Source organism: Stenella coeruleoalba, assembly GCF_951394435.1.
Source record: "Stenella coeruleoalba genome assembly, chromosome: 11".
NCBI lineage: Eukaryota > Metazoa > Chordata > Mammalia > Artiodactyla > Delphinidae > Stenella > Stenella coeruleoalba.
The window spans coordinates 36522492-36540075 of record NC_137157.1 but is presented as its reverse complement, the minus strand read 5'-3'; the positions used below and the strand labels follow the sequence as shown (position 1 = coordinate 36540075).

At 34.3% G+C, this 17584-nt stretch overlaps 1 protein-coding gene across 12 annotated transcripts in view; it reads left to right on the top strand.

Moving 5' to 3' along the window:
- The window catches only part of METTL25 (methyltransferase like 25), a 379431-nt gene that overhangs the window by 349565 nt on the left and 12282 nt on the right, over positions 1-17584 (top strand). For 8 of the 12 annotated variants that reach the window (XM_079936890.1, XM_079936898.1, XM_079936891.1 and 5 more), the window contains one exon: positions 230-609. In XM_079936890.1, the coding sequence (XP_079793016.1) occupies positions 230-592 (363 nt within the window). In that variant the 3' untranslated portion in view covers positions 593-609. Of the gene's footprint in view, positions 1-229; positions 610-868; positions 941-2484; positions 2594-17584 lie in introns of those variants that run through there. The other 4 variants (XR_013830493.1, XM_079936894.1, XM_079936895.1 and 1 more) reach the window with 3 other exon arrangements.

The following is a 17584-nucleotide window of genomic DNA, read 5'->3' as shown; positions in this document are numbered from 1 at the left end:
GGCTGTTATTGGTGATTTTACTTAGGATATACTGAATAACCTATATTGGTACAGAAGATTTAAATGAAAGAATTTAGTTATATTGACTTGTTTCATGGATATCCTTAGAGCTCTTCAGACACCTAAGGTTGTTTTAAATTGTTATGTTTGTTTTACTTTAGGGTATGTTTGATTAGAAAAAAATATTTTTAACTGTTATTAAATTTATTATTGTTATTTTATCTTGAAGCTGCCAGAAAGAATTATAATGGACTACTATGAGAAGTACAAGCCTAGAATGAATGAGCTGGAGGCTTTTAATATGGTAAATCTCAGAATTAAACATACTAAATTGAATATGTTGCTAGACTTGAGTAGGCTCCTATTAAATTTTTTTATGGGGCCAACCAATCTGTGTTGTTTTTCTCTTAATGTAGAAAAACCGTTTTGGATCATTTCCTATTTTAGAACTATATTAGGTGTCAGTAATGTAATAAAGAGAACACATGGTAGATTTCTCTTAAAGTGTATTATAAATGCATGGAAAGAAGTTTTAGAGTTCTTTGAACACATATTGGTCTCAATGCAGTTATTTCACAAGCATTCCTTTTAATGAATTTCGTTCTTAGTACCCCTTTAAAAGCTTTCTATCACATATGTATGATTGCTTTTGGATTCTATCCCAAAGTCACTCAAAGGACATTCTTTTCCTTTTACTGTTAAAGAAAAACTTTTGATCTCTGAAGTATTTATTTTCTGAAGATGTACGATGAGTATTGGAGCTTTGGCCTTACATGAGTTTCTGTAGATACATTTTCTTAAACAAGTGTTAAGCTAGTATTTTTGTTTGTTTTAAAGTACCACTGTCCTATCTTATACTTTCTTTTAGTTGAAAGTTGTTCTGGCTCCTTGCATAGAGACATTGATTCTTCTGGATCGGCTTTGCTACCTGAAAGAGCAGGTAAATTATGTTAATTTTAAATGCATAACAAATATATTTATTAAACCCAGTAATATGGATCTGCTTATAACTAGGATAACATTCTTTCACATAAAACTAGTAAGATAATTTTTCTCATTATATTTTCCAATTCTAAATATTCTTTCCATCTCTTTTGAAACAAAAACATATGTACAACAGATGTTTCCAGCAAAGCTACTATAATAAAGTTTACATTCTTTTAATTTTATGGTAATTACTATACAGTAGACGATGCACACAAACCATCATATATGACATATAGTATAGCTAAAATTAATAAAGGCAAGATGTAAAAGATACCATTTTTATGCTTCATTTTATAAGAATCACCTTTTAATTCACTTTTGAATTTTTGGACATATGCACTCTGCAGTTTAGAAATTTCCTTCTCATCAGTGATAATTGCTTCTGTTTTTTTCACAGTCTTATTTGTTTTATCTTTGTTGAATGACCAAAAAATATGATTTTTTTGTTATCTTTGGGAAAAATGTGTTTTTCAGATTCTACTCTATGATCAAAGTAATGTTTTTGAGCTCTTTAAAATTAAGCCCATTTGTGGATTCAGCCTTGTTTCCAGTATAAACTCTTTATTTTAATAATTTTGTTTTATCATATGGAGAGCTTTATTTCTTTTCAGCAAACTACTTGGAACAGATGGATTTTAATAATTGGTATTTTTATGGAGAAAGGCAATTTTTAAATATTTACATAATTATGTACTTTCCTAAGCTACTAACTAATTCAAAATCACTGGAATCTTTTGGTTCTCAACTTGTTAGTTCACAGAATCAGCCTTATTTTACTAGGTACTCATCATTTCCCTTTCAAAACAATTTCCAGTGACCTAAATAAAATAGGTAGGCAAAACAGTATGCACCAAGTTTAACAGATTGGTAACGAAGTGATAGGAATCATATAATTGTTCATTTTGTTAATATTTTAAATAATATTTTACTATTATAAAAGTAATATACACTTACGTTAGAAAATTTAAAATGAAGAATATATAAAAAATTGAAAGTAACGACTATCTCACCTTTCAGCATTAGCTGTTAAATTATTGATGTTTTTTAGAGCTTCTAATATATGTTGGTTGCATGTATATGTATGAGCATATTATTTCTACTTTAAAATTGGAATAAATTGTAAATGCAGTTTTGCATCTAATTTCTTTCATTTGTTTTATTTAGAATTTTTCCATCTCATTAAATGTACTACAGAAGCTGAATAATGTTTCATCATATAATTTATTTAAGTAATACCCAGTTGTCTCTAGCCACTTCCAGTTTTTCACAATTGCAGCAAGGAGTAGCCTTGTGGTTCACTCTCTATGCATATCTTTATTTCCTCAACATAAATTCCCGAAGGTGAATTTCTAAGTGTTAATTTTATTCAACAAAGAATAATTTTCTTTTATATAGTTTGTTTTTCATGTAGTTTTTATGTTCCAGTATGTAGTCTAACATCTCTCATTTTTATCTTCAACAAGTAGTTGCCTATTTAAATCACTTACCAATTTGCAGGATGATATTGCGTGGTCTGCACTCGTGAAGTTGTTTGATCCTGTGAAATCTCCCAGATGTTATGCCATTATTGCACTGAAGAAGCAGCAGTGATTTCAATTGAAGCAAGGTATTAGATGTGTCTGTTTGTGGAATCAATTGCTAATTTTGCTTTTCTAAACATTAATGCCATGTTACATAAAGATTTGAAAAAATTGCTATATATTTTAAATAGGCAATAAAACAATAGCTAACAACAGAATGCCTTAATCCATTTTCCATTGTCAAAGCATACATTAATTTTAAAAAAATCAAGAACTCATGAAAATATTATAAAAGGATTTGACCTACATTTCTGAGTTAGTACGTCTATAGGACATTGTAATCTGAGCCTTGTTTCCTGTTCAGTATTTGAGACCCTTGCTATTTGCTGCATATCACATTTTGACTTTTTACCAACTTAAAATCAGATGAAAGGTATAGGTATAGATACAGTAAAACTAGCTGGTCCTGAAGATCATTAGCATTTTCTTTCACATTTTGGAAGGATTTTTCATGTTATCAGGAGAGAAAAAGTCACGCTTAAATAAATACCCAGGAAGCAGGCCAGACATAAAAAGTGCTTAATATAAAGCATATTTTATACTGTGTTTTAATCTAAATTACATAAGGAAATATTCTGTGTCCTTAAAGGAATATGTGTCTTATAATTGGGATATTCACTTTAAGGATTCTTGGGGCTATTTATCTTACTAAAATAAAGGATGGGTTGTCACTTTATGAATCATCTGGTACTCTGTAAAAAACCAATCTAGGAGAAGCAGGAGTGAATAAGAAAAGACCCACACTCTGCCCAGTATGGTACAGAGTCCTTTCATTAGCAGAAAACTTGAGGTTTCTAATACACACAGAAGAGATGGACAACTGGGAAAAAGCTTCCTTGATTCTCAGCTAGAGACTGCATAAAATTCTCCCAGAAGAAGAAGTAACTGCTTTCTTAAATTTTAGAGTCTATACACAGATGAGAATAATTTTTTGCTTTGGGTTGTGTTACTGAGTTTGTAGCCAATATATGTGTGAATGATCAGGTGCTTTGTATACCTAGTACAACACTGGGAAAATTAGCCATTTTTTAAGTTTTTTATGCTGAAAACTTTAAACGTATCCAGAAGTGGAGAGTAGAGTATAATAAATCCCCATGTACTCATCACAAACTTCAGTAATTATAAACATTTTACCAATCTCGTTTCATCAGGACACACATGAAAGTGCACACAGACACACATTTGCCACCCATACTCACCTTCCCTGGAGAATTTTAAAGTAAATCTCAAGCAATTTGTTATTTCACATAAGTACGTAAACATATATTTCTAAGTTAAGGATTTCTTTCCATAATAATCTATTACTTACCCTCATTCACATTTCCGTGATTAGCTCAAAATGTCTTTTATATCAGTTGGTTCAATTCAGAATCAAAACAGGGTTCACACATTTGCATTTGGTTGATGCGTCTCTTTAGGTTGCTTATTTTATTCTATTTTATTTCCTTATGTTGTTTGCTATATGAGTATCTAACTCAGGAGCAGAAAACCGTTCCAAGCCTACCTTCTTTCCTTTCATAATTTTAACTTCTATGTAAAATTTTAAACTTTTTTTCTGATGCCCAAATATTTATATAACATTCATTTCTCCTTATAATAAAGGAAAAAAAAAGAACCTTATATAGGTAAAGCTCTACTTATATGGGTAAAGAGAAGTGAATTACAAATGTTTTAATACCAAGGAAAGTATGTAGTAACTTCCTAGTGTTTCAAAACATTGTCAGAAATTGCATTTACCAATTAGAGCTTTCCATTTTTTATTAATCAGAGACAAATGTGAGATTCCAGCATCTAATCAACATGAGATGATCTGTACAGTCACACTGAGATGATAACATTTCAGCAGAAAGCAAAGAAATACAATATTTTGGTAGGGCTTTATAGACGTGAATCCCTGTTGCACTGTTTGTAGACTCATCTCATAAAAACCGCTCTTGGAGAACTCGTTTACAAGTTGAATGAAAGAGTGGTGCATTAGCAGGAGCACCAGTTCTGACAATTACCTTCTGGGTGAGTTAAAGCATGACTCTTAATATCTCAGAGCCTCATTTGTAAAGTAGGGTTTTATTTAATATTTATTTTATAAACATTTATTGAATGCCTACCATGTGTCAGAGATTATGCTAGGTAGGCACTGGCAGTATGGAGGCAAACAAGACATGTCCCTGTCCTCAGAGTTCAGTGAAGAAGACAATAAAATTACTAATTACAGTAATTAGAACTATAATTACTGAACAGGGCTGAGAGGATCAGGGCATAGGATTCTTTAGAGTATCTTCAAATCAATAGACTTAGGGGGAAGAAGGACTCAGTAATATTAGTACCGTAGTTTAGATTCATGTGACTTAAGTTGTTTTGTGTCCTTGCCTAAGTCACTTAACTATTCGGTGTGCCTCAGTTTTCTCATCTGTAAAAAATAATGTAAGAATAGAATTTACTCATAAGGTTATTAAGAGGATTAACAGACTAAATATATGTTATTCAACTCCCCCAAAATATCTCCAGCCACCCTGTCAATCAAGCAAAACTAAATTAGAATTCTCTTCAGCAATAGAGGACTTCCCCTTGACAGTCTTGACTGTCTCTGAAGGAGGAAGTCAGGAAAGGATATTTATAAGATTTGGAAGTCTGGGCTCAAGGAGCTTAAGGCAGCTTTTTTAAGGTGGAGAACAGACTGGGATTGGGGAAATTTCATGACGTAAGTTTTATGGTTACTATCTATAGCAAGGTGAGGGTCTTGAACCAAGTCTTGGTAAGTAAACTGTTGCTTGATAAGTGAACTCTCTGCCAAGGAAAGCAGATTGTTTGTCTGAGATAAATTAATATATGGGAATTTCCTGAAACAAACAATGAAGTTATTTATTGGTTTACAGTCTTATCTTTCCTGGGGAAAGTTTTCTTGCAAAAAACAAATAAATCATGTTGAAACAGGTGGTCTCAGTTCTTAGACCCCATAGCTCTGTCACATTATGCAGATGGTTGCGGTTCTCCATGTAAAGTACTTAATTCCTGGCACATAATGCATAATATAAAAGCAATAGTTGTGTTTTTTAAATGTCCTAGAGGGAGAGAAATGGGAACTTATTTATAAGTTATGACATTGATTTTGTAGGGGAAAAAAATGTGTTCTAGATTCTAATCAGACAACTTACAAATGGATTTTTAGTGTCCCCATTCAAAATTTGAGGAATTGTCCACATTTAAAAGTGGATTTGATTACTGGATGAAGAACATTACTTTATGCTCAGTAGTATGTTTCACAGCAATTTTGCTTGCTGACATAATCTGTCATTTTAAGATTAATATTCATTTTTAGATTAATTTCTAACAGTGATTGCTCTGTATCTATAGGTATAAATGCTGAGACTTATGCAAAAGACCTCCCACACTACATGTATCTGTTGATCTTTAATTGGCGTTTCTAGCTACTGTGCATAATAATTATTATTATTATTACCCTCTTTAACATGCATAGTTATTCCAAAGTCTTTGTCATGAGGCATGAGGTTTCTTTTTTTCCTGGATGGCTATGAGCTAAATTGACTGCGTTTTTTTAATACATGTTTGTTTGTTTTTTTTAATTGAGATATAGTTGGTTTACATATTGTATAAGTTTCAAGTGTACAACATAGTGATTCACAATTTTTAGAGGTTATACTCCATTTATAGTTTTTATAAAATATTGTCTATATTTCTTGTGCTGTATATCCTTGTAGCTTATCTATTTTATACATAGTAGTTTGTACCTCTTAATCCCCTACCCCTATCCTGCTCCTCCTTCCTTCCCTCTCCCCACTCACAAACCATTAGCTTGTTTTCTATATCTGTGAGTCTGTTTCTTTTTTGTTATTCTAAACAAAATATAAACTAGTGAACAAATATTCGCTAGTTTGTTTCATTTTTTAGATTCTACATATAAGTGATAACATATAGTATATGTCTTTCTCTGTCTGACTTATTTCACTAAGCATAATACCCACCAAGTCTATCCATTTTGTTGCAAATGGCAAAATGTCATTCTTTTTGACAGTTGAGTAGTATTCCATTCCATATATATGTGTGTGTATACACATATATGTATATGAATAGTACATATATGAATAAATATATGAAATTTCCATATGCTCTATTTTTTTCCTTCCAGTTTCATTGAGATATAATTGACATACAGTACTGTTTAAGTTTAAGGTGTACAGTGTAATGATTTGACTTACATACATCATGAAATGTTTATCACAATAAGTTTAGTGAACATCCATCACCTCACGTAGATACAAAATTAAAGAAAGAAAAAAACATTTTCCTCGTGATAAGAACTTTCAGGATTTACTCTCAAAAACTTTCATATATAACATATAGCAATGTTAATTATATTTACGTTGTGCACTATGTTCCCTGTTACTTATTTATCTTATAACTGGGAGTTTGTACCTTTTGACTGCCTTCATCCAATTCCCCCTCACCCCATCCCCCTCCTCTTGTAACCACAAACCTGATCTCTTTTTCTATGAGTTTGTTTGTTTTTATTTGTTTTTAAAGTATAATTTACCTACAGTTAACACTATGTTAGTTCCTGTTACACAACATAGTGATTTGATATTTCTGTACATTTCAAGATGATCACCATGATGGCTCCAGTTATTATCTGTCACCATACAAAGATAATGCAGTTATTTTTTTAATTGAGGTATAGTTGATGTACAATGTTGTGTTAATTTCTGCTATACAGCAAAGTGATTCAGTCATATATATATATATATATATATATATATATTTCTTTTTTTATCAATATATTCTCTTCCATCATGGTTTATCACATGATATTGAATATAGTTCCCTGTGCTATACAGTAGGACCTTGTTGTTTATCCATTCTATATATAATAGTTTGCATCTGCTAACCCCAAACTCCCAGTTCATCCCTTCCCCACCCCCCCACCCTTGCCAACCACACTGTACATTTCATACCCATGACTCATTTGTTTTGCAGCTGGAATTTTGTACCTCTTAATCTCCCTCACCTATTTCTCTCCCTCCCTGTCCCTGACCCACTCCCCTCTGGCAACCACCTGTTTGTTGTCTGTATCTATGAGTCTGTTTCTGTCTAGTTATGCTTATTCATTTGTTTTGCTTTTTAGATTCCACATATAAGTGAAATCATTCAGTATTTGTCTTTCTCTGTCTGACTTACTTCACTTAACATAATATCTGCCAAGTCTATCCATGTTGTTGCAAATGGGAAAATTGTGTTCTTTTTTTATGGCTGAGTAATATTCCATTGTGTGTGTGTGTCACATCTTTCCATTCATCTCATTCATCTACTGAGGAGCACTTAGGTTGCTTCCATATCTTGCATATCTTGGCTATTGTAAATAATGCTGCAGTGAACACAGGGGTGCATTTATCTTTTCAAATTAGTGTTTTTGTTTTCTTCAGATAAATACCCAAGAGTAGAATTGCTGTATCATATGAAGTTCTATTTTTAGTTTTTTAAGGAATGTCCATCTGTTCTCCATAGTGGCTGTGCCAATTTACATCCCCACCAACAGTGCACGAGTGTTCCCATTCCTCCACACCCTCTCCAGCATTTGTTGTGTTCTTTTTGTTGATAGCCATTTCTGACAGGTGTGAGGTGATATCTCATTATGGTTTTGATTTGCATTTCCTTGCTCATTGGTGATGTTGAGCATCTTTTCATGTGCCTTTTGACCATCTGTATGCCTTCTTTGGAAAAATGTCTATTCAGATCCTCTGCCCGTTTTTGATTGGGTTGTTGGGGGTTTTTCTGATGTTGAGTTGTATGAGTTCTTTGTATATTTTGGATATTAACCCCTTATTAGATGTATCATTTGCATATATCTTCTCCCATTCAGTAGGTAACCTTTTCATTTTGTTGTTAGTTTCCTTTGCTGTGCAAAAGCCTTTCCATTTGATGTAGTCCCATTTGCCTATTTTTGCTTTTTTTTGGTTTACTTTGCCCAAGGAGACATATCCATGAAATATTACTAAGATCAGTGCCAAAGCTTACTTCCTATGTTTTCTTCTAGAAGTGTTATGGTTTCAGGTTTTACATTTAAGTCTTTAATCCATTTTGAATTTATTTTTGTGCATGGTTTGAGAGAGTAGTCCCCTTTGATTCTTTTGCGTATAACTGTCCAGTTTTCCCAACACTGTTTGTTGAAGAGACTGCCTTTTCCTCATTGTATATTCTTGCCTCCTTTGTTGGAGATTAATTACCCATAAAAGTGTGGGTTCATTTCTGGACTGTCTATTCTGTTCCACTGATCTGTGTGTCTGTTTTTGTGCCAGCACCATACTGTTTTGATTACTGTAGCTTTGTAGTATTTGGAATCAGGGAGCATGATACCCCCAGCTTTGTTGTTCTTTCTCAAGACTGTTTTGGCTTTTCAGGGACTTTTGTGTTTTCATACAAATTTTAGAATTATTTGTCCAGGTTCTGTGAAAAATGCCATTGGTATTTTGATAAGGTCCCATATGCTTTAAATTTAAGAATTATACGTCTAAATACCTTTCGAGTCAAAGAAGAAAGTGGAAATCAGAAAATATTTTGAATAATAATGAAAATAATTGAATTATAATTTTTCATTACAGATCATTGTAATTTTCATTACAAATTAGACATCAAAACTTGTAAGATGAGCTAAACCATGATATAAGGAACTATTAGCTGTGAACACATAATAGCAAAGAAAAAGACCGAAAATCAAAAGATTAGTAGTTAGTGGAAGAAAAACACACAGAGAGATAATTAACACCTCTAAAAGTTGGTTCTTAGATAACTAATGAAATTGACACCACTCTGAAAGAGTAATCATTTAAAAAAAAATAAAACAGTTAAATAAGGAATATAAAAGGGAACATCACTATAGATCCTACAAATATTAGAACGGTAATAAGAATATTATGAACAGCTTTATACTGATAAATTTGAACATTTGTGTAAAAAGGAAATTTTTCTCAAAGAAATGCAATATGCTAAAATTGCCAAAAGAAGAAAAATAAAACATAAATAATCATATAACTGTTATATTGAATCTGTAATTAATCCTCTATTAATTTCCTACATCTCAATAAAAGTACTTTGTGGATGTTAAATGTAATTCAGTTACCTACTATCTTGTTAGTTCGCAACTATGCGACTATAACACTTAAGGTTGGGAGAAAGATTTAAAAGCTGTTGATAGTTCCTAATCTTCAGGAGTTCATAATCTAGTCATTGAAACACATATGAGAGGCATATGGAAGAGTTAAGAGTTAGATAATGACATTTGGGAGGAGAAGAAGAAAGTGTCTACATAAACACACAATGCTTTACCATGAACTATGTCCTAGATTGTTGACTTCTGTCCCATTCTTCCCCTTAATTATAGTTTCCTTTGGGTTGTTTCTAAATGTGGTCAGTAGAATGGCTTGTTTTCGTGGAGGAGAGGACTGTTTAAGAAATAATCTGTTATGTGCTCTGGTTAACGTGTGACCAAAGGAACTGAAAGTCTCCAAACCTTCCCAGATGATTTGTACTTGGCCAGTGATACTACTGGCTACATGTATGGGAATTTATTAGTTGATGTATTTATCTCAGTGGATTTCCTCATTAAGTTTGCAGATGTTTTTTCAATGAAAGACCTTTTTTTTTAATTGTACTGTTTTTATCAGAATTTTCCAATGAACAATCCAGAATAAGAGAGTTAACACATTTCAGCACAGAACAGAGTAGCGTGTATTTAAAATTCATGGGAGGAAAAGCCTTTAATTTGTACTCAGACAGTTATGATTGAACATGTTGGATTTTAGAAAAATAGAGGCAGTATGGAAATTCCAACCTGAAATTCAACACATTGCTTTCCATTTAGTCAACATGGGGTTTGGTGTGCATCAGTTAATCATGTTGAACTAAATGCACATGTATTCAGAGTTAGCTGCCCTCTCAGGAAAGAATCCACTCTTCTAATACTGCCACAACTCTTTTAAGAAAATGAGTTGATGGTGGTTTTCCATCGAGTAAACTATACTCAAATAATGTGTTTCAAGGAAAGATAAAACAATTCCAGATCCATTTGATTATGACAACAGACATCTCTGGTGCTCTGGTGACTTCAGACTATTTCCAATTTTAGTAGACAATATAACTGTGCAGGTAAACCTCTGTGAATAAAGGCATAAGGGACAGATTTTTTAATCATAAAGAAAAAATGTTAGTGCTCTATTTCCACTTTAATCCAAAAGGAAAGGAACTAAAAATAAAATTGAAGGCAAAGGAGAGAGTTCACTTTTAATGTATAGGATGTTGACCATCTTTTTATGTATGTAAACAATGCCTTTAAAGGCTCCACATTTACATTCATGTTACCAGCTTATACTATGTTTGGGAAGTCATCCCTTCACAGCAGGTTTTACTGTACTGAAGAGTGATATTTAGTAGTTTTGAGGATCGGCATTTACAGTGTAAGAGCTGAAAGCTTTTGCAAGGTAAATGATTTTCTTGGATAACTTTTCTCTAATTAATAGCAAATACTGTCCGTTTCTCTTGAAAATAGACAGATCTGAATTTTTAAAAGTATGCTTCATATTTTAGATCTCTAGCGCAGTTTTTTTTTTTTTTTTTTTTTGCGGTACGCGGGCCTCTCACTGTTGTGGTCTCTCCCATTGCGGAGCACAGGCTCTGGACGCGCAGGCTCAGCGGCCATGGCTCACGGGCCTAGCCGCTCTGCAGCATGTGGGATCTTCCCGGACCGTGGCACGAACCCGTGACCCCTGCGTCGGCAGGTGGACTCTCAACCACTGCGCCACCAGGGAAGCCCTCTAGCACAGTTTTTTTTGTTGTTGTTTTTTTTTGTTTTTTTTTCTAGCACAGTTTTAATATACGCTTTTGTTAATGAGATTCTTGGTAATGTGTTTTCATTCTAATAAATTGGTTGCAGATGCTTAGAGAAGAAAGGATTTCATTAAAATTGCTGCTGTTAATAGCATACCTCCTACCTTTAAGATTAATGAAACAATAGTAAATTCAACCAATATCTCCTTACTGTTCTATTATTATGAAAATTAAAACTTTATATCTCTTGGAGCTTTTTTTAGTTAATAAATAAAGCAGTGTTACAGAGCTTCTGAAGGTCATAGTAGCCTGGTGGAGTTACATCAAATACACATTTAATTTATGTCTTGATTTTTAGATTCTAAACTGTCTACAAGATGCAAATGAATAAGAAGGGTAGGATAGCTGTTTGTCAGGGCCAAAATAGAAATGCCATCTAGGAAATAGAAGACGAAATCTCTCTGACTTTTCCAGAAACAGAGTATATGTGTTTCTGATCAAGTAAGACATATAAAGTCCAACAAAACTTTATTGAACATCTATAAACTGGTGTTTTCACACTTAACCTCAATTCTCAGAACAACAAATTAATTCAATAGCGTGTATTAGGGATATAGATTGTTAGTATCAAAACAGTAATATACACCCAAGGGGCAAGCAGTAATACTTGAGAACAGTTCACCCATTTTTCATTCACTCTAGGGTTTAATTATTATCTTGAAAGCATAATGATTTCAGTGCCCAGTGTCTGCTTACAGACTTCCTTTTTGTTCTTTCCTTTTGTCTAACCCTGTGATCTCCAGACTTTGGTGGGCCAAAGAATTAAGGTGTATAGTACTATATTCAAAACTAAACAAATAACCATGTAAATGTATTTTCTATAAAAATGTGTTACAGGAAACACATTTAAGAGATCTTTCAGCTCACTGTCATAGACTTAAGAAAAAAAGATTCAATGATAAGAATCCCATTGACATTCCAAATAATGTGTTTTGTTTTTACTACTTTGGATAATAGATTCATACTTGGCTTTTATTGTCTTGTAAGTATATGCTAAGTTAAAATCAGAACTTTACAATTTAAAGTTAAAAGTGGCAGCCCGAGGCCACTTTTGAAAGAATTGAACACCAATGATAGTGGTTAGTTTGTTTTGTTTTGTTTTTATATCTTTATTGGAGTATAATTGCTTTACAATGTTGTGTTAGTTTCTGCTGTACAACAGAGTGAATCAGCTATATGTATACATATATCCCCATATCCCCTCCCTCTTGCGTCTCCCTCCCACCCTCCCTATCCCACCCCTCTAGGTGGTCACAAAGCACCGAGCTGATCTCCCTGTGCTATGCAGCAGCTTCCCACTAGCCATCCATTTTACATTTGGTAGTGTATACATGTCAATGCTACTCTCTCATTTCGTCCCAGCTTCCCCTTCCCCACCCCGTGTCCTCAAGTCCATTCTCTATGCCTGTGTATGTATTCCTGCCCTGACACTAGGTTCATCAGTACCGTTTTTTTAGATTCCATATATGTGTGTTAGCATCTGGTATTTGTTTTTCTCTTTCTGATTTACTTTACTCTGTATGACAGACTCTAGGTCCATCCACCTCATTACAAATAACTCAATTTCGTTCCTTTTTATGGCTGAGTAATATTCCATTGTATATATATGCCATTGTATATATATGCCAGATAGTGCTTAGTTTTAACTTACTTGGGAAGATCAGTGAAAACCAAGAAGCTTCCTGCCCATGATATTAATTTTAATTTTAAAATAAATCTTGGGACTTCCCTGGTGGCGCAGTGGTTAAGAATCCACCTGCCAATGCAGAGGACTCAGGTTCGAGCCCTGGTCCGGGAAGATCCCACATGCCGTGGAGCAACTAAGCCCATGCGCCACAACTACTGAGCCTGCGCTCTAGAGCCCGCGAGCCACAACTACTGAAGCCCATGTGCCTAGAGCCCGTGCTCTGCAACAAAGAGAAGCCACCACAATGAGAAGCCCGCACACTGCAACAAAGAGTAGCCCCCGCTCGCTGCAACTAGACAAAGCCCACGCGCAGCAATGAAGACCCAACACAGCCAAAATAAATAAATAAATAAAATAAAAAATAAATAAAAATTTAAAATAAATCTTAAGATAATTACTAAAAATAAACCTAAAGATAATTGCCAATTATTAAATACCAACTACTTTGACATTTTATATATCATATATACAAGGGCCACCCCAGAAGAATCAGAGAGGGGGTTTTATAAAGAGGCCTGTAAATGAAATTTGAAAATTCCAAAGAAAATTTTAAAAACAGCGAACTAAATAGATGACCACACAGCATAATGTTAGGACAATGACATTCCAAAAAGCTGGTGGGCATATAGCAATGCTTAAAACTTCAACATATGAGTTACAGAGTATATTTCTTAGTTACCAGTACTGATCTTTGTGGACACCAGAGTGATAAGCTAAAATTGTAAGAAATTATTCCAGTATGTAATAACACTTCTTTTTACATTGAAGTCCACGCCAGTGGCATGCTTCCTTGTCCAAAAATTAGCTTCCAGCCATAGAAATAATATGAGAAGCAAAGATTAAGCAGGAGATTCCCTGCATCACCTTTTTTTCCTCAAGTAAGCTGAGCTTAGAGTTGTATTATGCAAAATTGCACTCTGCAGACCAACAGCATCAGCATCACCTGAGAACTTGTTAAAAATGCAGAATCTCAGTCCCTACCCCAAACCTACTCAGTCAGAATAGGTATTTTAAGAGACCCCCAAGTGCTTAACATTTGAGAAGACAGCCTCTTTAAGGCTCCTCTGAGAGAGTTTTATGCCCAAGAACACAGAAGACCCTGCCAGGCCCCTTAGTATCTGCTGCATTCCCAGGTTAGGGAGCATGCAAATCCCGAGGGTGCTCACTCACAGCCCTGCCCTAAATGGACCACATCTTGCCTCATGCTCGAGAGGTCTGTACCTAAGAATATTAGACCTCCCTCTCTTCAGTCACTGCCGAAGAATAAATACAAAGGAGACCAGAATTTCACAAATTCCTTCTGCCTTCAGCTGACATTTTTTAACAGGCATTACTGCAACAGGACTTGTTAATAAATTTGGGGATTGAATTGTGGGGTTTTTTGCAGCCATTTCTCACAACTGACTAAGGCTATGTCTTTTCAATATAATGTAAAAGATTTAGTTTGTAAGTAAAATTTAAGAATGTGAAAATGTTCTGTATTATCTGTATATTTACCATAAAACTCTAACATATATATGAATTAGGAACAACTCTTCAAAAGGCCTTCATATCTTTTGGTAGATGCTCCACATTTTATTCCGTGCTTTTTCTGTTTATCTCTGATTATGGTATCTTTCACCCATGCAATCTTTTCATATTAATAAAGATAGCAGACCAGTTGGCATTGGAATTTTCATAGAATTTATTTTAAAAATCAAGATACAGTGAATCTATTGAGGCAAACAAATCGGGTTCCTGGGCTAAACCTCAAATTGAGTTAACATACAAGCTGTCATTTTTACAAATCCATGAAAAATAAATGAGGAATTTGGCTCTCGAATAATATGATCATGCTATTTAAAATTCTTTACTTTCTCTCTTTTGGTTTAAAAAAAAAATGAAGAAAGTATAGTTAAATTACTCACATTCCCACCACCAAGTAGTTATTTTCAGTCGGTCCAAATGCATTTATTGTTTATATCTGCCTTAACAATCAACATACCATTTATATTCTGTCTCTTTTACTTAATATTATGTAAGAAACATTTCCCCATAATTCTATACTGCCTTCATCGTGATCATTTTTAATGACTTAAGAGTCCATCCTAATGACATATACTCTATTTACCCATTATTTTATTGTTGGACCTTCCAACCTCTTGCTATTGTGCCTAAGACTGTTGTGAATACATTTGAGCATATGACATTCTCTTCTTCAATCATTTACACTGTACGACTACATTCCCAGAAGGATAATTGCTAGTTAAAGGTTGATAATACTATTAAGTGTATCATACACATTAACTATTTAGGAACTCTGCTTTTTTCAATCCAGGGCCAAATTTGGATTTAGTTCTTTTCATAAAAGCTGCCAGCTTGGGAAATCATTGATGGTTAAACATAGAATCCACAGACAGCTTCAATAACAATGAACTGCAAACCCTGAATAGGCTCCTGCCTAGATATTTGTACATAAAATATAAGGAAACATAGGCAAGCAATCTACTAATGACTAGACAGAAATCAGTTCAGATAACTGAGGTCTACATAAGTGTGCCAATAAATTAAATTCAAAGATACCCTCCAAAACTGCACAAATGACCATTCACCAAATATAAGAATAAATACAGGGCTTCCCTGGTGGCGCAGTGGTTGAGAGTCCGCCTGCCGATGCAGGGGACACAGGTTCGTGCCCCGGTCCGGGAAGATCCCACATGCCGTGGAGCGGCTGGGCCCGTGAGCCATGGTCGCTGAGCCTGTGCGTCCGGAGCCTGTGCTCCACAATGGGAGAGGCCACAACAGTGAGAGGCCCGTGTACCGCAAAAAAAAAAAAAAAAAAAAAGAAAAGAATAAATACAAAGAACTTTTCTATGTGCCCCATTTGATTATTAAAAAAATAATAATAACCTACAATTTAATCTTTCTTGTAACCTCTGTTTTTGTCTTCCCCAAAGAATCCACCTCCAGTCTAGTAAATGCTAAAAGCACATAGTTTAACTGAAATTATGAGCAGCCACAGAAGGCCAATTTAAACAGATGTCATAATCAAAACAAATTTTACCCCACTTCCATGTATTAGTTAATAGATGTCAAAATGGCCAGCTTGACAGGAAGAGAAGAAGGAGCCACTTCAGTTACAGATTTCATGAAACCCCCCAATAGTTCCTCTTATATGCAGTCCAAAGGTGTTGCATAAGCCCCTTCCTGGCACGTAGGGATACATCATCAATTTCTCTGACAGTTTTGGAAGTCTACTGTTCAAATTGCTCTTTCACCATTGCAGCCTCCGTGGAAGCTTCCAGTATGTTAACATAATTCCAGATTCACTGTTCTCAAGTGTGTTGGCATCTGAGAGCTCTCTGAAGGAGTCTCCTTGAGTAGCCAGATCTGTTTTTAAAATTTTAGAGGTTACTCCAACTTTATATTTCTCTTATATACCTACGTACCATTATACAGAGTGTCCTTGGCAACTACTCAAATTTTAAAAGGTTTTTAAAACTCCAAATGACATGATGGATTATAATAATAATGCCAACTAAATATTTATTGAGTGCCTACTCTATGCTAGGTGCTGTTATAAGCACTTTGTATTTATTAACTTACTTTATAATCTTTATAACAATCCTAAGAGGAAGGGACTGTATTATTTCTGCTGCTTTACTGAAGGGAAAATTGAAATACAGAAAGGTCCAGCAACTTGCTCCGAGTTGGAGGAGGCATGGGAATGGTAAAGTCAAGATTCACATTCAGGCATCTGGCTTCAGAGTCTAACTGCTTAGCCACTACAGATGCTGTCTTACTTCTTGATTATTTGAGGGTCTTCTGTGTTGGTCTTAATGATTTGGTTTCCTCTTGAGACAGTCAAGATATTGGTGGATGCATAATCCTATAAACTTCAAGTAATTGATGATTTCTTGGTTGTCCTGCCCCTAAAGGACAGGTCTCATAATCTACCAGTCAGATGGAACTGTTTTTGCAAATGGCAGGAAAAATATTTGTTTTTTTCTGAGACACCTAAAAAGAGTTTCATTATTAAAATGAAGGGAAATATGTGTACAACTAAAATCATAGGTAAAGTGTTCTTGAATTTTCTGCTCCAAATAGTAATAGATATTTGCTTTATTTTTTTATATTGGAAAATTAAAGCTGAGAGTTAAAATCACTTTTTCCAAAATCATCTAACTAAAACTGGGAGGTACTAAAACTCAAAATAAATGACAATTATAGACAATATTCAGAGAAGGCCACTCAGTGACATGTCTGGAACAAGACAGACAAGCCCATTCTCAACATCTCTCTTCTGGCTAACATGTAATTCCAACTTCATAGCAGTGACTGCTCTCAACCCACTTTAATCCTCCTGCCTTCTATGTTAAAAAAAGAATAAGTAAGACCAGTTATTGAATTTCCCTAGCTTTTTGACAACCTCCAATTCAAAACTGGACCTCATGTTTTT